This window comes from Gigantopelta aegis, chromosome 8 (assembly GCF_016097555.1).
Source record: "Gigantopelta aegis isolate Gae_Host chromosome 8, Gae_host_genome, whole genome shotgun sequence".
Lineage (NCBI taxonomy): Eukaryota > Metazoa > Mollusca > Gastropoda > Neomphalida > Peltospiridae > Gigantopelta > Gigantopelta aegis.
In genome coordinates this window covers 35089742-35112719 of record NC_054706.1, presented here as the reverse complement: position 1 = coordinate 35112719, position 22978 = coordinate 35089742, and the positions used below count along the sequence as shown (strand labels likewise).

At 34.9% G+C, this 22978-nt stretch overlaps 1 protein-coding gene across 1 annotated transcript in view; it reads right to left on the bottom strand.

Annotated features, from left to right (window-relative positions):
* Positions 1–17971, bottom strand: part of LOC121379636 (cadherin-99C-like) — a 30665-nt gene extending 12694 nt beyond the window's left edge. The window contains exons 1-10 of the mRNA XM_041508282.1: positions 17672–17971; positions 11969–12046; positions 7006–7199; positions 6032–6109; positions 4517–4609; positions 3343–3450; positions 2754–2882; positions 1655–1822; positions 1005–1122; positions 247–383 (exon numbers count right to left, since the gene is read on the bottom strand). Of these exons, the coding sequence (XP_041364216.1) occupies positions 247–383; positions 1005–1122; positions 1655–1822; positions 2754–2882; positions 3343–3450; positions 4517–4609; positions 6032–6109; positions 7006–7199; positions 11969–12046; positions 17672–17747 (1179 nt within the window). The 5' untranslated portion in view covers positions 17748–17971. The remainder of the gene's footprint in view (positions 1–246; positions 384–1004; positions 1123–1654; positions 1823–2753; positions 2883–3342; positions 3451–4516; positions 4610–6031; positions 6110–7005; positions 7200–11968; positions 12047–17671) is intronic.
* Positions 17972–22978: the final 5007 nt, after the last annotated feature.

Below are 22978 nucleotides of genomic sequence, written 5' to 3'. Positions count from 1 at the left end.
TTTTTTTTCTTCTTTTTTTAATTATCTATGAACATGAAAAAAAAGCAGCAAAGTTATAGCATTACTTAGAACAGTATATAAAGGGGTTTACTTTGTTTCAATATACAGTACATATGGATATCGAAATTAAAATAGCTTATTAAATAGTATTATTACTAAATCAGAAAAGTCACAACATAATGACCCCCGGCTTAAAAAGCAAATGACATTGGTACTGTACAGTCAACTACTACAAGGGAAACTTACCTTAAGAGCAACTCGCAATTTAGAAACGTCACTCCTGCTAACTGGTCTAGTCAGTGACAGCTCAGCTGTGTACAGGTTTCCTGATGGTGGAGGGATGGTCTTCAGAGCGAAATAGGCCTCGTATCCGGTCGGGGTAGCTGTCGACAACAACAAAATAACTTACAACGTATCATAGATGATCAATCCATTTTATTATTATATTACTATGCTACACAAAATCCATTTATGAGTTAATTTGTTAAAAATTAACATTATTTGATTATAAATTGTACATCAACTCCAATGCTGTGGAGCTTTTTTCAAGCTAATGTTCATTTAACATTCAAGCATGGCTTTTGGGGGATTCATACTTAATTTATTTAGGCTAAATATCTAAAGTAAAGGTTAATGGTTAGTAAGAGAAACGTTTATGCATTGGCTTTACACTTCCTGATTGTACCATGAAAACTGGGATGGAGTTAATACTGGAATATGAAATTATTTACCTATCAGGCGTCATATCTTATTATATCAAATGATATATATACTGAACATTAAAAGAAATGCCAATATTAAAATTTTAAGTTTTCATGATAAAAGTTAATTTAGTATATAGACTATCGAAATGGGTCTAAAATGTTCACAAGGCATTGACAACTTTCAAAGTCACAAAAATCTACGTATTTCAAACTGAATAATTTAAATAAATTAAAGAAAACTAAATGAATATTTTGTCTTTGTTTTGTTGTGGAGTACACTAACTATTGGCTGCAACTTACTGTGCACTAACGAGAACACAATTGGGTAATTCAGAGACAGGTCTTGGTCCATGGCCTGGATCGGTTTCACCATATTTAGAACGGACGATGGAATTGGGATGGTCTTCAGTGGCCCAAGCTGCAAGGTAAAAATGTATTGCTATAGAAATAAGTGTTGCCCTAAATTATTACAAGAACGTTTTGCTTCAGTACATGATGAGAATGTCTTGAAACCATTGTACTGGCATTTAAAACTTTTTTACAACTTAATTACATTTAATATTATTTTATGCTCTCTGAATGAAAGGTAAAGTGTTTTTTTATTAACAACACCACTAGAGCCCATTGATTTATTAACCATGGGTTATTGGATGTCAAACATTTGTGTATTTTGATATATAATCTTTAAGAGGAAACCTGCTAAGTTTTTCCCATTAGAAGCAAGGGATCTTTTATATGCACCATCCTATAAACAGGATAGCACATACCATGTCGTTTGATATACTAGCCGTGGTATACTGGCTGGAACAAGAGCCCAATGGGTCCACCAAATTGAATCGATCCTAGACGGACTGTGCATCAAGTGAGCGCTTTACCACTGGGCTACGTTCCGCCAACACTCTCTGAACGAGACACAATGCTAAATAAAACTGCTATTAAACTGAACTTACACTACCCCCTGACATGATGTTTGCTTCATACTCAGGATTGAAACAGGCGCCTCTGTTTTTTCGACATGATGGGTAATAGAAAACTGGTGGCAGGTCATCACCATCTGTAATGGTTATGGTTAAAGTTGTCTGGGTTGTCTTTCTGTCTTTGGGATTAGGAGCAGAATCCTAAAATGCAAAAATACAAAAAGTACTTATCATTTTTACATCAATAATACATTTAGTCATTATCTTGAATGGCCACAATGAATGTATTCATGGGATTACTATAATAATGAATAATACAATAAAGGTGCAGTGGGAAATTAATACAAGTCGGGGAAAAGGTTTCAAATTCAATAGAATATTCATTAAAAAACACAACATATTTTTAATAACCATCACTGAAAATTACAATCATGTTCATATCAAAACTTCAGACCGTTATTGTTTAATCTGTTAAAGATAAAGCTTCTTGTATGCCAAAGCAATGTATAAACTTACAGAAGTCTACTAATATACCCTTTAAGTATTATTTTTTGTAAAACACCTTTATTTAATATTATTATAGAGAATGGTTCTTGGCCTAACGTATCTTTCTTTTTTTGCTTTGTATGGTTATATGCCTTAATACTATTATTCACTCCATTCCTTATCTTTTTACTATACTGTGTTATATCAATTGCGTTATTTTGTTTACATGCTTGCATGCTTGTTTGTACTTTACGCCATGTGAACAATTTGTCTGTGGTTTATACCTTACTTGAACGAGACCCCCTGATCCAAGCAAATTAAAAAATGTTGAATATATTTTTTATGGTAGCATGACTTTTTTTTTTTTTGTAGCATGACTTAACCCCACTCTAAAAACTTTGCTTGCTAGAGTAGGGCTAGTTCAAGCACTCACCAAATTGCGAATTCCAAAAACAATAGGTGAAATAATTTCATGCAATAATTGATATTTTGTTACAAAATAACTGGGTTTCTGCAATTTTTGAAGTTTATATAGATAATTTAGCAAAATTTTCTGCTCACCCAGAGCTTGCTCTGCTAGAGTACAGACCCCTCTGCACAAGTTTTTGCACACATGCTTGCTCAATAATAATCTTTAAAAACTTACAGAAGCCTGGATGGTGAGGATGTAGTTTGTGTTTCCAGATGCACTCAGACTTTCAAAGTCAAGCACCTGGTTGATAGTGATCAAACCAGACATTGGACCTCCAATTAAAAACTTATTGCTGCCATCACTCTGAAAATATCAAAACAAATACTGTAACAAAACTATTCATGATAGGTGGCTAAGATTCAAAATGGTGAATTTCACAATTGTTTAATCTAAGCTATACCCAGCATTTTCTTTGATGCAAATATCCTATTTTACATATTTTACAAAACTTTATGAAACATGACACAATACATTAAAAAAGTTAATTACTGTATCAAATTATGAAGCAAAACCTTTACTTTGCTTGATAAATAATCCATATGTGCCAACTTCTACAACTAATTGAGCAGGCGTAAATATTTTGAATTAATAGATTAAACAGAGATCATTAAGTTTTTAAAGTGAAACCTAAATGAAGCTATATAGCAAGGTAACGTCTACAACTAATTCAGCAGATGTAAATACATTGTATTTTCAATTAATATAGATTAGACAGTGATAGTTAAGTGTAAAGTGAAAGTTAAAGTAAGATATAAAGTAATACCAATGTCCCATCTCCTGACAAAATGCTGAAGACAATATTTTTATTGTCACCATAGTCTTTATCAGTAGCCTTAATGCCTCGAAACAATGTGGTGCCAACAGGTGTCAACTGCAAAAGAAACCATAAAAGTCTTCTGACTACAGACATTATTCAATATTTGTTTTATTAAACTGTAAAACAATCTGCAATTGTAGCCAAAAAAAAAGAAAACAAAGTCAAATATCAGGTTATGTATGAAATGTCTTAATCAACACCTATCTAAATACTGATTTATTGCAATATTAAGAAAACGTTGTGTTTATTTTCATGGTTATTAGTGAATAAAACAAACATACTGAATAACTTGAAGAAAACAAATATTTATATTTATAGTCCGTCCCACAGGGATCGCATTTTTTCATACTATGGAATTTACTCAGTTATTTATTTCTGAACTGACCGATTTGTATATTACACACCATTTTTTTGGTTTTTTTGTTATTTCCTAAAACACTTACTTTTTTCTTATGTCAAACCAAACTGAAATTATTTACAATTGTTTTTAATAAACTGATGGAACGGACTATACATAAAGTCATATTGATAGCCGACATGTAACCTTCTTTGCTATTGTATAATTGTTGTATTAGATGAATATGCATCTATCAATTGTTAAGAGATACCAATGTCTGATCATACAATAGGAGCAGACCTTTAGCCTCGGGGCAGGCAGGTATTTAAATTCACGATTTATTTTATTATGGCATAACCTAATGAGTCTAATACTGGTGATCAATCCCATAATCCCTTACACCTCAGGCTAGCACTGTAGGACTCTATTTTGTATAATAATAATAATAATTAAACTTTATTTAATGAGGGTGACAGGTTTAGTATAGGCTAATCTACCACAAGACTCTCAACAATACATAAAGTAACAATGAAACAATGGAATAGAATTAAAAATACAAACATATATATTTAGTACTAATCTACTATGAACAATAAAGCCATGCATTAAACATGACCATAATCAGTCTCATCCTCCTACAAAAACAGTTTTTTGTAAATAATTTCAGTTTGGTTTGACGTAAAAAGAAAATTAAAAGTGTTTTGGAAATAACAAAAAATACTCTTGTTGTGTACAATATACAAATCAAATAACTTGACCCCGCTATTCACCACGAACACTTACCTCATTGACCGACACAGAGTATGGGGCCATCAAAAACTGTGGAGCATTGTCATTAACATCAGCAATCAAAACCAACAGTTCTATAAAGAAAGTCTGTAAAAAAAAGAAGTAAAAAAAAAGAAGAGGTCTGAAAGTTTCAAAAAGAAGACTGATTTTTGTGAGGTTTTTTTTCATAATTCATCTCCTACACAGAACTAAACTTAAATAAAACTCAAAGCTAAACACAATTTTTTTTATAAACATTATTTCAGCTCAAAATCATGCAAGAAGAATTATAATACATTGATATATTCAAAGATAACACTGCCTGTAAAATTAGGCTGCTGTCGGTGTATACATGCCCAATAATATACAATGAGTTTAACACAAACACAGCTTATAAAACAATAAAGCTGATATCACTTAACATTAATAATTTAAAAATTCAACTCAGTGTCATCAAATTTTTTCCTTCTTTATTTTGGAAGACCTTTTTCATACTGATAATTTCCAACAGTGCTTAAGCACTGAGCACTACAAAACAGACAACTTACCCTACCTGTTTTCTAGACAACATATACTGCATTTGAATGTGCCAGGGCTTCTAGTAGTTTATAAAAATCCACTAGCCATGATTAAAAATTCACTGGCCCTACTTTAAATAAGTACAATTTTACTAATAGTAATAATCAGATATGTCACCTAAATAGGGAGCTTGAACTTAAAAATCCTTAGACTGGGGTGGAATGAGAGGGAAGGATATTCACATGTAAATGCAGCATTTGACAAGGTTTTTTTTCCCACTAGCCGTCGGGCTAGTTATAGTAATTATATCACTAGACACTGGAGTAGGGCTACCATAATCTGAAAGCCCTGATGTACTCATAATTACTGTATCGACAACTTCCGAGTTGAAAATAGTGTCCAAGACATTCCAGAGATCGTATTTGCTAACCGACCAACCTTCACCTTTTAAATTTAGAAGAAGAATGGTGACGAAATGTTTCTCTGAACTCGGGGGCATTTTGGTAATAAAAAATAAAGCACACCCCTAAATGTTCAAATGTTGATGACTGATCGGTACAAAAGTATTTTAATACTTTTTCGCGACATTTCAATTGGAAAAATGATGTCATTCATAAATTCTAAATATTTCAAACATTCAAGTCAATAAAATAGCAAAATATTATAACATTTAATTGGATGTGCAGCAGAATTATTTTAAACAGATTTATTATAATTTTTTAAAGATACTTTGTTTTATTATTAGTAAAAATAGCTAAATTTTTAAGTGAGATGCATTGCTACTGATTATTTTTTAGAGAACCGTAACTTACTTTCTTACACGTGCACCTAAATGCAAACAAGTTGTAATTACAAATTTACAACTCAAAAATACCCATTTCTGCATGAGCACACCCGAATGCTAGTCCATAAAAGGCAACATACCCTTTCAGTGCCATAGACAACTCCAACTATCTGCTCACAATGGACAACTTACTATATTGAAGTAAAAGTGTTCACAATGTAACTCACTGTTCTTGTCAACAAATCTGTGCACTGCATTGCATACTCATCCCGATTAATGTCATCACCTGGAGATGGTGTTTCACCCTAAATACCAACAATACACATTATTATATTGAATAAAAGAATTAGACAAAGAAGAAACATAGTTAAAAAAAACAGAAGAGGTGAGTGACATTAAACAGCTCCATTTATCCCCCCCCCCCCTTTTCAGGTTGGTCTTAATGAAATGATACTGGGTAAATTAGAAGATAAATGTAATATATAGGCTTATAATATTCCAATAGTAATATGGAGTAGAATGTATTTTGGTTTGTTTGTTTGTTTGTTTTGTTTAACGACACCACTAGAGCACATTGATTTATTAATCATCGGCGATTGGATGTGAAACATTTGGTAATTTCTACATAGTCTTAAGAGAGTAAACTTGCTAAATTTGTTTTATTAGTAGCAATGGATGTTTCATATACACCATTCCACAGACAGGATAGCACATACCATGGCCTTTGATATACCAGTCGTGGTGCTCTGGTTGGAACGAGAAATAGGTCTAAGGCCCACCGATAAGGATCGATCCCAAACTGACCGCACATCAAACACTGGACTATGTCATTCCCTCTAATGTAGCTTGGTAACAATTATTTTCAGAATAGCCCATAACGGATTCAGTAACCAGCTGTGGTATGTACTGTTCTGTTGCTATTTGATGCTATTTGGCAAGGGTAGCCTATGATTGTGGTGGCAGCCACCAAACAATGTGCTGGGGTGTAATAACTTTCCTTCGTGCTGGTATTAACACTGTTTTGTTTCAGTGATATATGAAAACACAATGTGTTCAAATTATGCACTGCTGTTGAAATAAAATGTGGCTTGCACACCCACCAGAAATAGTGGCCCCTGCATTAAGCTTAGAAATTGTGCCCCGTCCACTCCTGGTATTGTTCCTACTGGCCTGTTATGTAAATATATTATGAACAACTGACATCTCTATCAAGTGGTCGTATGAGTTGCAGAAACCATTCTCTTCCCGGCAGCCTGTCACTTCTTGGACCATCCTCCAAAAGGAAGTACTGGTTGGGGTCGAGGCGCGCCTGCTGCTGTACCATATCAAACTGCAGTCCTATGGTGCTGGGGTCCGCTCGCAGACGTAAACCAGATCGGTATCTAGTCGGATACTCTATAATATATATATAAAAATAATACAATTAATAATAATAATTATTATTAATTAATATACATGTATACAGTACTCTTTTTTTTTATGCACAAAGTTTGTGTTTATAAAGATGACGATGCCCAGTAACAACTGGAAACCAAGAAGTTAAAAATAATAATATTGATTACTGGCAGATTAAAAAAACCCGACACTAATTATAATTTTTATTTTTTAATTACTATTATTTCTTTTTACATTTATATATATACAACTGCATGTGTTAACTATAATAGTTCCGGTATGAAGTACTATAAGGCTATAATTTTTGGCATTAGGTTGTAAAATAAATAGTAAAACAATTGATAATTGCCGAACATGCACTGGGGCTAAAATGTGTCGATAGCACCAACTGTCCTGGACAGACAGCACAGATAGCTGGGGGTGTGTGCCCAGGTCACCGTGCTTGAACCTTAATTGGATATAAGGAGAAAAATAAGTTGAAATGAATTAATGTGTTTTTGTTATAGAATTATCTTTGATTTATAATCGTCCAAATGTCTGTCTATACAGACTATAGCTCTCGCATGGCAGAGTAGCCTACTTAGACTAGATTGCAGCTAGTCTGAATAGATGTAGAAAGAAAGTGCACAGTTCTTTTAAAGGAACAGACCCTAGTTTTTAAACACTAAGGCATATTTTTCATTATTAGAGCCGCTTTATGATCACTGAAATCATACATTACTCATATTTTATTGTTTAGATTATCCATTTCCATACAACTGAAGTATTTCTGGTCATCCCGGTGTTTCTAATATCACAAAATGCATTTTTCATATCATCTGAGAAGTAACAGTTATCCTGTCGTGTTTTAGTCTATTTTAAATGTATTTCAACATCAGACTCTTGTTTCACTCTGCTGTATCCACATTTGTTACAGGTTTGTAATTAATCAAACTTTGTGTCCATTTTTACGGGTTGAAACTAGGGTCTAGGTAAAACAATATATACATTAGTGTTTAAAGACTAGGGTCTGTTCCTTTAAGAAAAGTATTGACTTAATGTGCACCCTGCACTATTTTATTAGATTGCAGCATTATTGCTTACTTTTAAAAATGACACAAAATCAATATCAAACATTTAAGGTGTATAATGGCTGACTACCACACACAGAACCTTTGCTCACTCGTATCAAAAAATAAATAATGAGATCCATACTTTTACTTTCAGAAATATTGTGTACATAATAAGGCGAGTTTTGTCCCTTTACGCGGTCCGACCGTCACACGATGTCCATGAATATTAGAACCTATAATAAAATTGTCTGATATATTTACCGAAATTGTTTTATATATTTTGAAGGTTATTTTAAACTATATACAGAACACTATATATCACATATTCTTTATTGTTTCATTAATATCTAGGAATAGTTTACTACCAGCTTGCATTTATGTTGGTAATTTTATATAAATAAAGTTAATGGAACTCCTATTAGGAGTAACCTGTTTAAATGAACACTGCCATAATTATCAGTAGTCCTAATTTCAGTTTAGCTTGACATAAAAAGAAAATGAAAAATGTCCTATGTTTATGTGAAATTAGCAAAAATATCGGGCAAAATAAAAATAAAACGATTATTGCCAAAGTAAAAAGAAAGAAACAAACAAAACAAAACCCGTCTGCTCCAAGGAACTTGAAATTAGGCCTATATTTTCTTATGTGAACACCGGACCTTATTTCACGAAGTAATCTTAGCCAATCTGATTGCAATCTTAGCACTACTATCGCGACCATAACTTTTATGTACGATCGCCAGCGTTTTTCACGACACGGCGAAGTTTCGTAGTAAATTACGGTGAAAATAACGAGGCAGTTGTACGCCATTAATGTAGGTGTCAAATGGCTGTTAGGGGATGATTTGATGATTTTCTAAGAAGGATACAAACACTTTATAAAACTGCATCTAATACTTTTTATACGCCCATCTATAGGTCGTATTATGGTATGGCGTTGTCCGTCATTCCGTCCGTCCGTACGTCCGTCTGTTAACTTTTTCTTGTCCGGACCATATCTTGTATACGTATGCATACAGGACCATCAAACCTCACATGCAGGAACAACTTGGGATGGCGGTGTGTCACGTACTATTATTACTAGGTCACTGTGACCAACTTTTCAACGTCTACTGCACATAACAGTAAATTCATGTCCAGATCATATCTTGCATATAGATGCATACAGGACCATCAAACCACATGTTGAAACAATTTGGGACAGTGGTTGGTCCAAAACAAACTGTTCATCCATCCCATTGCAAACATTTCACATAACATATTCATTAATATAGATATGGTTTTTCATCAAACTCCTGATGGGCGTATCATGTACCTCACCGGTACTCTTGTTCAGGTTTGTTTTGCCAATTAAATTAAAAAACCAAACATTTGTTTTGTTACTTGATCTGAAACATTTGGTAATGCAATTAATAAATGTGCTTTTAAAAAAAAAAAATTATTACGGTTTTAATAACAACGATGCTATACCCAATTGAGTTAATTTTCTAGTGGACCATTGTTTTAACTTTTTTTTAAAACCTCCATTATTTCTTCAATATTAACAGAAAACAAATGTACTCCTACTAAGGAAACGTTTTTGCACCGCATTCTAACTTCCATTTTGAATATTTTTAACTGTCTATACAGATGATTTTTTTTTTAGTAGTTTAGTTTTAATTCAGATACGTTGGCATACAGATCTAATACGTTTAGAGAGTTATATAGTGATTTGTGCGTTCCATCTAAAACGAAGGTGTCATGTTAGTACTGTGATATTAAATATTATTACCCCAGCGGTCACTCATAACAGGGAAAATATTTTCCATATTTTCTCAGTGAGAAATATTCTGCATTGGTCTAACGAACAATACTATTGGACAATTTGACGCTTACAAACCAATGACTTTGTCGGTACTAAATATGACGTCATCACGATTTGACAAACACACAAAATGACGTCATGTAGTTTAAAGAGTTTGCCTTTACAGGTCTCTGTTTTTGGTGTTAAATTAATAACAAAATGTCATTTTAATGCAGTTCATTATAGATTTGGAAGCAGAATAAAGAGAACTTGTGTTTTTTTAAATTATCTATGAACGTGATTAAAATACAACGTTATAGTAATTCTCAGAACAGTGTGTAAAGTGGTTTTCATCGTTCCTATACAGGTTGGTCTTCGTGCATGTGCGTCGAAAATAAAGGCTTTTAGAGAAAAAATAGCTGAGGTAATAAATAGAATAACAAAGTCGGTACCAGTTATTATCAAATTTATGTCCCTCATGAAATAATTTTAATTTGTCACTCGCTAAAGCTCGTGACAACTAAAGATTATTTCACTCGGGACATAAATTTGATAATAACTGGTAACTCGTTTATTATCCTCTATTTATTGCCCGTTTATAGCTTTTGAATTTCTTATTAATAATAATAATATAGCTAGAATCTTGATTCAAATTATAAAAATATAAGCGAAAAGTGGGTCGCCTTGTCTACAACCTCTTTCTAGTTTGAACGTTTCAGACAGAAAGTTTAGCAATTTGGTACTACTGTATTATATGGCCTACTTTAAAAATACAAGCTACATTCAACAATTACGTGACCGTGACGCATTTCATTTTGTACTGAGCATCTCCAGTTAATTATACTGACAAATGAATGTCAGGATTAAAAACCCAAATAAGCACATTTACCAAATTGCTCAAAGTTTTTGTCTTAAGTAGTATGTTTTGATGGGGAAATAACTTATTAATTGGGCACTGGAACACATACTAAGCAACGGACAGAAACTAAAACATTCTTTAAATACGTCGTATAATTGTTTTCTCCAGGGTTTACAACGTGTAATTTATAATAATGACAGCCTCATTAACACATCTATCAGTATTAACGTTCACAAAATCCAAGTTCTTGACATTCCTCTTTACTCACTGAGGAAATAGTGTGAAATAATTTGTCGCCACAGATTTTGAAATCGTGTTGAATTACTAGACCTTGTCCACAAATTTTGGAATTGCCACCGTCCTTGAAAAGACGTGTTTTTCTCCAACCCGACACCATCCACATTTACAATTCACATAATTATTTTTGTTAAGCCCACTGCATCAATAAAGTCCTTTGTCATTATGTTCGTTTCCCAGGTTCAAAGGAACAACAGAGAACCTGTGTTTGGCCTTATCTCATGGAGGCCCAAAATTGCTATATCTAGGTCCTTCTTAAGACCATCAGGTAGAGCCTCCATTCTCGTCAGACTCATATGAAGTCGACAGACATAATTAATATGATAATGATGAAGAACCTGGTGACAATCATTTCAATATTTTTGAAGGATAAAGTCCCAGTACTTGAACATGAAATATCTCTTTTGTCTCTTGAAGGTTTCAAGATACTATTGGGTTTTGAATGTACGTCCCTGCAGTTTGGCTATTGATCATTTGGTGGAGATGCTGATTTTGGTAAAATGCCATAATGATGCAAAACTAATTTCACTCAAAACTACCATTCATTCAGAATCGAGAATTTTTCGGAGCGAGTGATATGTGCTGAAAAAACTTTAATTTTATTTGTAGGCCTACATTTTCGCGCATGCCATACCATGCATGCACATACCGTCCCTGCTCCCACACATATTACCTACCACAATCACGAATACGCACGCACGCATATACGCACACACACACACATACACACACACACACACACACACAAGCGACCTTGCATTGGATACTTTATACTTACGGTCAAGGTCAATCTGGCGGTCTGCTTCTTCAATGGACACTTGAATTGTTCCCTGAATTGATGCATCTTGACACGAACCTGAAAATATGAAGAAAATGGCGTTCTAAACTTCGACGTGAAACAAATTGAGGGGACTGATTAACTGTGTCCTTAACTTAGAATATTGGGATCCATTTAAAATATTACTGTATCGATACAATATAAATTCACATGATAAAGGGAGCTAAATTTACTCTTCTTGAACTAGTCTCAGGGGAGTGACGGGAAACGAGAATTATAGCCCTAATGGCGCGGGGTCTGGTGTTCATTACCTAGTGACATGAATCTTGAAGTATGGATGTCCCTATAACTTTACAGGGTGTTCATGTTTTAATTATAACTTGACCTGAAAGTATGTCATATGCGTTTCAAAAAAGCATCCGTCATGAGCACTGCCTACAGTTGTCAAGTCTGTTGTTTCCATCTTAACCATGACAGATATATACAATATTTTCACCAAAAGATTTAAAAAAAGTATATACAAGATCAAAACAGGGTAAAGCATCAGACATCATTTTAGTCAGTGACGCAATATATCTGCAAATAAGAATATCCCAAGTAGTTACTCCATCACCTTGCGCCCACTTCAAGAAATAGAATTCTCTGACTAAAAAATAATTTATCTCATAAGTGTCGTAAAATGCCAGCAACTGAAGTGGCTAGTAAAACGTGTATATTGGTTCACTTAACATCGCCTTTTCGAATGAAAGGAGAGGGGTAAGGGCAATGCATAATCGTTAGAGCTGGAGATAGTGCAACCCCCTCGGCTTCCCAAGCCTGAAACATTTGAATGATAAATGAGATGAAGTGTTTGTACTGCCACACACTATACTATATACCTATATTGAGAAATAGAGAACGTGCTTATTGTACCACATATACACGTGAAATACTGCTCATTTTAAACGAGCTCAAGTTATCAATCACCTGCATATACGCTGCTTTGCTCCTAAGAAACTATACTGTTGGTCTTTCATGAATTGTCTGTGACACGGATAGTAATATGACATTGAGGGGCACTAAAACACCGGTAATTAACCCGACCAACTTTTTTTTTTATCAATATTTTCCATTTATGGTCATATTAAGTCATTACATTAATTTAGTGAAGCTCTTTTCGAATTATGAAACCCGTCATAATAAAATATTGTATTTTGGAACCCCCAAAAAGGGTTCGACAGTTACTGTGACATCATTGATAGAGCTGCAGTTTCTTCCCCGACACTAGGCTTTCAATTTATAGTCCATGAAATTTAACGAATTAGTATCACCTGGGCGGGCAAATTATCATGGTGTGTTTTGAATAGCCCTATGTCTGTAGTTAATAAATTAGTATGACGGACTTTTCTAAGGACTAGCTTAATGAGGCGTGGATAAATTATTGTACTCTATTTTGTGGGTAGGGAAAACACAATTTCTCATAACTTTTCAACCAAGGAACATAGCCACACAAATTACCATATAAAATGTTTAAAAGAACCACTCTACACACTGATATATGATATGTACAAATTGGTGTAATAATTAGGTCACCAGAGGTCAAAAGGTCATTACATTTTTATGATTTTAAAAATTCAACACCTTTGCATTAATGGTACTACTGCTTAATGCATAAGGGACTTATTTCATGTTAACTGCCTATAATGTGAATGATAAACACAATGTGGGTAATTAAAAGAATCAGAGTTAAAATGTTTTTAAAAAGCGTGTCTTCACAAGAAATTACAAAAAGTTATATTGACAAAACTAACATAAAAATGTGAAAATACTTTGCAGGTGATCAACATATTCTTATATAATACCTCTAACAAGTGAAAGTTTTGTCCATTGCCTTAGTGTTCAACTTTTAATAGGAACCACTTGCTCAAGATACATTATGGAAGCCATGTTGGATTTCCAAGATGGCCGCCATACAAAGCTATTAGTGTCAATATCTCAGAATCCTTGCCACCTAGACTCGCATTTTGTGGGTCTAACTTAGAGTTTTGAGGTCATTAATGTAGTTATATCAATCAAAATATCACTAGTATAGATGGGTTTTGATTTTTATACAAATAACGAAATACAGTCGAATTACTCAGGAAAAAAGTGCATTGTTAATTGCGAGTCTTACCGTCGTTTTGGTATCACTCTGTTCATGCCAGACGTTTATGTCGAACAATTTACTTCTCACGGTAAACAATAGTTTTCAGTGCACTTCGAAGTGTCCAATTTGCATGCATATCTAGTGCCACATCCAGTCAGACTCTTGACACCACACTATCACTGTAGTCTTTGGAAACTAAAGTTATCCACAAAAGAACGTAGAACAAGCCGTCTGTATCTAAGATACTTCTCATCCCTCTGGAGTGGATGCATTTCTTGTCACTGGTGGAACATAGTATTAGCTTGATAAGTAACCCGTTTTGAGTGATGCAGTTTCTTGTCACTGGTGGAACATAGTATTAGCTTGATAAGTAACCCGTTTTGAGTGATGCAGTTTCTAGGTAGTGATGTTCCAATACTCTATTATAATCAATCTGATTAAAATTAGCTCTACTGGGTCTACATAGTGGAGCTAATTTTAATTAGATTGTATTATAATAGGAAATAAGATAAAAGTCTAAGGGTATAAGGTTACGTTTATAAAGAGGGTAGTAAATACAGGTAAGCGTCGTTTTGTATTTTTTTCAACACGCGCTATTTTAAAAGTAAGACGTATATAAAAATAAAAATTGTACCATCAGTATAAGACATAATAAACTAGTTTTTAGTGTAAACTTTTGTAATATTCTGCATTCTCACTATTCAACTTTAAACAGTGGGACGTTTTTTTTCAATCAACCGATATATACTGAACTGCATTGTACATGAACTAGTCAGACTTGTAGGTGTAAAACAGATAGGAGATTATGACCCCCACCCCACCCCACTCCAACAGATTTTAACTAATTTTGTTTGAGTTATAGTGGGGGTTTTGCTGGGGTTTTCTTTCTTTCTTTCTTTCTTTCTTTATTATTATTATTATTATTATTATTATTATTATTATTATTATTATTATTTATTATTATTATAATAATTATTATTAATTTGTTTTTTGCAACCTCACACATGCGATAACAGTAACTAAAAACCGAGTCTTGCGTATACACCAGGGCGGGGCGGGGCGTAGCCCAGTGGTAAAGCGCTCGCTTGATGCGCGGTCGGTGTGGAATCGATAACCGTCGGTGGGCTTATTTGGCTATTTCTTGTTCTAGCTAGTGCACCACGACCATTGTATCAAAGGCAGTGGTATGTGCTGTCCTGTCTATGGGATGATGCTTATAAAAGACTTGTTGCTACTAATGGAAAACTGTAGCGGGTTTCCTCTCTAAGACTATGACGGAGTTACCACATGTTTGACATCCAATAGCCGATGAGTAATTAATCAATGTGCTCTAGTGCTGGCGTTAAACAATTTTTTTAATACATCAGTTTGCAAACAGTAACTTCCAGCCTTACTCCCGATAGCTTAACTACTATACCACAGAAACCATTTCGCGTCCTTTACGAATTATGTCTTATATAAATATTAAAAATGAAAAACCGTGACAAGCGTAAGCCAACAGACAATTACACGAATAGGCCTGTAACCTACCACAAGAAAAAACACCTTTTTACGAAGGCAACATCGTATGATCGGAATATAAATGTATTCAGCCCTCGAACCCGTTTGAAAGTTAATAATTTATATAGGCGTAAACGGTTATTTTATAACAGTTTGGGTTAGAGTCATAAAAATATGTGTCCGTGTAAACCCCCAAATGAATTCACATTGACAACAATAGTAACATATGTGGCTAGCACTGCTACACAGAGCGTTTCAGTTTATATATATGAAGAATTGATGAAAATATGAAATGTGTGACAGAAGAAAAGAAATTAGAGGAATGACAAATGAAAGATATGTAGAAAAAGATAAAGGATGAAAACAAGGATACACGAAATGAGAAATGAATAGGTAGAGAGGGGAAGTTTTCGAGAATACGTTTAGTTAATTTTTACCGTAATTGCGGAAAAACACCCTGTATTCATCGCCTTCTATTCCTGATGATAAAATTAATACGCATGGCATGTATATCGTGTAGGATATTACTCGATGGAGTAAACAATCCATACCATAACTAATATTTTCTTTATCTTATACAAGTTATTTTCCGTTATTGACTTGTAACATTGTATGACACATGCATACAGGGTCAATGTTTTGCATTCTTCTCAGTGTAACGTTTCTAATAGGCCCAATGGGTATACAGGGTGTTTTTCCGCAAATGTATTAACGAAAACTGAATTCCTCATTTTCCTAACATTCCCCTCTCTACCTATTCATTTCTTATTTCGTGTATCCTTGTTTCATCCTTTATCTTTTTTCTACATATCTTTCATTTGTCATTCCTCTAATTTCTTTTCTTCTGTCACACATTTCTTATTTTCATTTCATCTATCTTCCTTTGCCCCCCCATTCTCTTCCCCTTCTCTATCTGTCTGTCTCTCTCTCTGTCTCTAATTCTTCCTTTTTTTCTTAATCTATGAATTAATATTTTTCATCTTTTTTTTTCTCCACATACTAGTATCTTCCTTCTCTTTTATATCCCTACCGTACGTTCTTTTATTTCTCTTACACTTCGTTTTATGATATTTTCCTACCTCTCACGTTCTCTCGCCCCTTTTTCTTTCTCCCTCTATCTCGCTGGTTTGCTGCCATATTCTTTACTATACTACCTCCCATCACTTTTCTAATTCTAACTGTTCTCTGTATCTTTCATATGTCTTCCTTCTCTTTTACATCCCTACGTTCCGCTTCATTTCTTTCATACTTCTCTTTATGGCAACTTGCCCTCTCTCTCTCTCTCTCTCTCTCTCTCTCTCTCTCTCTCTCTCTCTCTCTCTCTCTCTCTCTCTCTCTCTCTCTCTCTCTCTCTCTCTCTCTCTCTCATTCCTTACTACCTTTCTTCACTCTTTTACATTCTAATTTTAATTTCTTCAGCATCTTTGATATATTAATATATATTTTGTATTCCTTCTCTTTTACGGTCTCTTTTATTTACTTCCTGTCTGTCTCTTATTTCCCCTTCCTTATTCTATCTCCCTCTAATTATTCCTTCTTTCCCTGTCTATCTGCGTCTCTGTCTCTCTTTCTCTGTCTCTGTCTCTGTCTCTGTCTCTGTCTCTCTCTCTCTCTCTCTCTCTCTCTCTCTCTCTCTCTCTCTCTCTCTCTCTCTCTCTCATCCCTTTTAATTTGATTGCTAAAACATAGTTATCAGTTCTATAAGGTTTAATTTGATTGCGAAATTACACTGCTACAAAGTATTTTAACTTTTGCCAGTATTTGTGTACTTCTACAAAGTATTTTAACTTTTGCCAGTATTAGTGTATTTGTCTGGATTCATAAGATTTATAGCCCGTCTCATCCTAAAACAAAAATGTTTTTTTTTTCGTTTGATGTAAGAAGAAAAGTAAAAGTGTTTTGGAAATAACAAAATACCCCACTATTTTTGTGTGCAATTTAGAAAAAAGATCGGCTTAGAAATAAATAATTTGTAGTAAGTTCTATAGTATGAAAAAAGGCGTTACCTGTTTATTACATTTTCTAAAATTAAAATAAATAAATAATAATAAATACAATTAAAACAGGACAATACTTACCAATAAAAGGCCTAATCTGCTGTTGTGTTCGATCCACCAGCTTCAGTAACACGAGTAACAGAACCAGATATCTCATTGTCCTCTATAATTTTATAAAAATCCTATGGACACTATTTAGACAGAAACTTGCACACTATATGAAACTCATGTCAGTGTCCAGATCTTGGTGGTTGTTTTTCGTTTTCAAAAAATTAAATATAACACAGATTGATAAAATGTTTCTGAATAATAATACAAGAAATGCAAGTGAGCCTAATACACCATAACCGGACACGAGTAACAACGTATCTGGGTGGCGAAGACGTTAAGATGTCAAAGTAGTGACAGTTTTCGGCGGAGAGACGTACTAGCACAAAGAAACATATATTACACGATGCCTTAGGGATTGTTATTAAAAGAGACGAAGATCTTAAGGCGTGACGGTTTTTTGTCTACATCTTTAATGGTACATTATTGTATATTATTACGTTTAAGGCATTATAATGATATTGTTACACAGAATGGGGTGTAGGTATAATATAGTTTATTTGCTTTATTCTTGCAGCTCACAGGCATAACATACACAATGATACATAAACAGAAATATAATATGCATGAGAGATAGTGTATTTGGAGGATGGACATTCAAATGATGGTGTAGGTAAAGTAATTTAGTTTAGGGTGCCAGATTTGGAATTTTAAAGTTTATTAATAAAAAATATAGAACGGGGTCTATCGCAGTAAGATCTTCTATTAAAATTGGGACTCAGAGTGGAAATTACTAATTGTTTCTCAGTGTATGTATTTGTCTGTCTGTCTGTCTGCATACATGTATGGTGTGCATTTGTGCGTGTGTGTGTATTATGTGTATTTATGCATTCTTTCTTAGTTTAAAAAACCCCAAACGATTTAGTAGCATATCACTTTTCAAAAACAAAACCTTAAACAATTCGTTTTTAATTTCTACTATATATTATGTAGTTGTAAACAGGCACCGCACCATTATGACTTTATGATCAAAACAATCGAGTCATTCAAACTAAACGACTATCGTCTAAGGTAAGGGGCGGGACGTAGCCCAGTGGTAAAGCGTCCGTTTGATGCGCGGTCGGTCTGGGATCGATCCCCGTCGGTGGACCCATTGGGCTATTTCTAACTCCAGCCAATGCACCACAACTGGTATATCAAAGGCCGTGGTATGTGCTATCCTGTCTGTGGGATGGTGCATATAAAAGATCCCTTGCTGCTGATCGAAAAGAGTAGCCCATGAAATGGCGGCATGCGGGTTTCCTCTCTCAATATCTGTGTGGTCGTTAACCATATGCCCGACGTCATATAACCGTAAATAAAATGTGTTGAGTTTGTCGTTAAATAAAAACATGTCCTTCCTTCCTTCTAAGGTAAGATAACGAAATCAACAGCTCGTACTACTGACACAGATAATAACATCTACGTACGAGACAAACATGTCAATCATCATCCTTTTTATTGGTCCTACGTTTTGTCGCGTAAACTTGCTCCAGGCAAACTCGCTGTAACATCCTACAAGTATTACGAGAAACACGGGAACAAATGGGAACTCGGAGCATATGCACAAGACAGGCGTGCTTGAACCTTCAGCAGATAATAAGCACGTGTCAGATAGCTGACTGATTGGTGAATTGGCGTAGTGTGAAGTTTGATGAATGAGGCACGCGTTATACTCACACGCATGCACACAATAACAAAGAAAGAAAGAAAGAAATGTTTTATTTAACGACGCACTCAACACATTTTATTTACGGTTATATGGCGTCAGACATATAGTTAAGGACCACACAGATTTTGAGAGGAAACCCGCTGTCGCCACTAAATGGGCTACTTTTTCCGATTAGCAGCAAGGGATCTTTTATTTGCGCTTCCCACAGGCAGGATAGCACAAACCATGGCCTTTATTAGGGACTGGGATTTAGCACAGTCGGTTGAGTGCTCGTTTGAGGTTTTTGCACCTTGGTCGATCCATTCAACTGATTGGGTTTTTTTCTCGTTCCAACCAGTGCACCACAACTGGTCAAAGGCTGTGGTATGTGATTTCCTGTCTGTGGGTAAGTGCATATAAAAGATCCCTTGCTGCTAATGGAAACATGTAGCGGGTTTCCTCTGATGACTACGAGTCGGAATTACCCAAGTGTGTGACATCCAATAGCCGATGATTATTTAAGCACTGTACTCTAGTGGTGTCGTTAAACAAAACAAACCTTAACTTTGGCTTTAACGTTCATTTCAGTTTTAATGCAAGTACTTAAAGTAGCCAGCTGAATGCATTTGCATATTCATATTAGTCATACTCTGTCACATTTATTATTTATAACACACATTACGGCGTTAAACGTATTCTTCTGCTGAACAGGTTAACCGGCAGTATTTGTCTGTTGACTTATTCTTGTCGAGATCGTGTGTTTGTCACAAATGCAATCCATGCGTAACACGTTAACAACTAACTCTTCTTTCTGTTCTAGTCAGGTCCAGCCCTTTGCAGGCACAGCGGAGCAGGGGGTAGGGTAGGGTGGGCGGCTCTAGATTCTGAATAAAATTTTTTATTGATAGTAAATCTTAAGGCAGAGATGAATTGTACTAACAGAATGCAGGAAATTGCATTTCAGGGCATCTAGTTTTCAACATTTTACTGGGAAACATACCCACGGCCGAACCCCCTAGAAACTTTGAATTGCGCCCTCAATTTTCAGCCTTCCAATGTCTACTTGCTTCCGCCGTCCCTGCTTTGACGTATATTCTGCGTAATAGGTTTTGCGTATATGGCTAGCGTGTAGTTAAACATTCATCCATTTATTAATTTAATGCGTATATATGTGTTTTTGTGTCTGTATGGTGGTCTGTATCTGCACTCAACAAAATTAATTAGAAATCAGTAGATGTAACGCATGCAAACAGCTTGCATGTAGTGGTTTTTTGGGGGGTATTTTTAAAAACTACTTAGAATTCTTTACAAATTGGTTCGTAATGACAGCCCCCACCCAAACAAACGCGCGCGCGCACACACACACACACACACACACACGCACACACTCAATGACGAAATTGTACTTTTTCTGTCCTGCTCTATATAAATAATATGTAGCCGCCCCCCCCCCCCCCCACTAGAGGCTGTAACCCACTCACTAGAGAGTGTGCCCCCCACCCCCAACCGCAGATATCGTTCCAATGGGCTTGAACGATACTGGGGCGGGACGTAGCCCAGTGGTAAAGCGCTCGCTCGATGCGCGGTCGGTCTGGGATCGATCCCCGTCGGTGGATCCATTAGGCTATTTCTCGTTCCAGCCAGTGCGCCACGACTAGTATATCAAAAACCGTGGTATGTACTACCCTGTCTGTGGGATGGTGCACATAAAAGAACCCTTGCTGCTAATAGAAAAGAGTAGCCTATGAAGTGGCGACAGCGGGTTTCTTTCTCAATATCTGTGTGGTCCTTAACTATATGTCTGACGCCATATAACCGTAAATAAAATGTGTTGAGTGCGTTGTTAAATAAAACATTTCTTTCTTTTTTCTTTTTTGAACGATACTCGCCATTTTGGTCACTGTTGTTTAATAAATCATTAAATTAAATAATGTTAGGAACATACCACAACGTCGACATCTTACAACGAAAAAGCTGTATTTTCTTTTAATAAAAAAACACTTATTGAAAGAAAAATGCAAAAAAAAATCTACTGGAGTATAGTTAATTGTGTCTAATATATGTATTTGCGTGTGTTCGCGTGTATGCATATATTTATGTATGTATGCATGTATGTATGAATCTATGAATATCTATATACTGTATGTATGTCGAGGTTGACTGTTACATACACAGATATTAACGCACTGGCGCAGGGGATAATTAAATCCTTTCTGGCCTCACAAATTGTCCCATGCCGTTGCTGGGACTCGAACCTGTGGCACCGAATCGCCTGCAAATTGCTGACTAACCACAATGCGTTCTGAGATATCCAGGCATGTATGTATGTATTAATGTATGAATATCTATATACTGTATGTATGTCGAGGTTGACTGTTACATACATAGATATTAACGCACTGGCGCAGGGGATAATTAAATCCTTTCTGGCCTCACAAATTGTCGAATGCCGTTGCTGGGACTCGAACCTGTGACACCGAATGGTTGGTAAAACAATAAATAGAAAATTAATTAAATAAATAAAAATAAGATACGGTAATGTGCATAAAAACTAATTTTTACTATTTACCAACACATTTTATTTATTTACTTTTATTAAATTAGAAATATTTTCATTAAAGGAAGGGACAATTAAGGCATTTGGCCTGGTATGCATATTCAACGATATATAATGGACATTACCATCTGTAAAGGCTTACCAAATAATGTATTACGATTTTATTCAATTCGGAACGCATTATAAATGGATAATTAACATCAGAGATCTATCTTACCAGCTTGGATTGAATAACGTTTGGGACCAGCAGTCATTTAAATCAGTGGAGTGGTTAAAAAGAGTTGTGAAGAGAAGACTGTCTGATCAGTATCTACAAACATGGAGAAATGACATCTTTACGACCAGCAAAGGAACTACTTATAGAATATTTAAAGAAAAATTGAAACTAGAATCATATTAAAACAATGTACACAACATTTTTTCGATTTAGAATTTCAAATCACTTTTTACCAGTTGAAAAGGGGATGTGGACAAATATTTTACATGAAAATAGAAACTGTACGCTTTGTAATAGCAATATTGTTGGAGATGAATTTCATTATCTATTTATATGCAAAACATTTAGACAAGAAAGATTAAAATATTTGAGCAAATATTATGTAAATAGACCAAATATATACAAATTCCAGCAACTCTCCAGCTCAAAACGTATTAGTGTTCTTAAAAAATTGTGTAAGTTTATATCAATTATTAACAATTTTGTGCTTCTTGACTTACGTGTAATTTTAACTGTTTTTAATATTTAGCTGCTCATCTGTTTGTATCGTGGTATATATGTTTCTGAAATCATCTTGACAATTTGTATGTTTATTATTATTTATGTTCCTCTGATGCCACCGAATGGGGATCATGAGAGTAAATAAAGTTCTGTTCTGTTCTGTTCTGTTCTGCTTAATATCAACAAGTATAATCGTATTGTTAATTAATAAAATGGTTAAATGTGACGGCTATTATATATAACGGGCGCGGCCATTTTGTACCATCCCAGTGAATACGCCCTCTGGCGAGCTGGTGGTTACGTAATACCTAAAGGTGGGTTTATACTTTTTACGCCGTCACACGCCGTTAAACGCTAGCACACGCCGGTAAACGG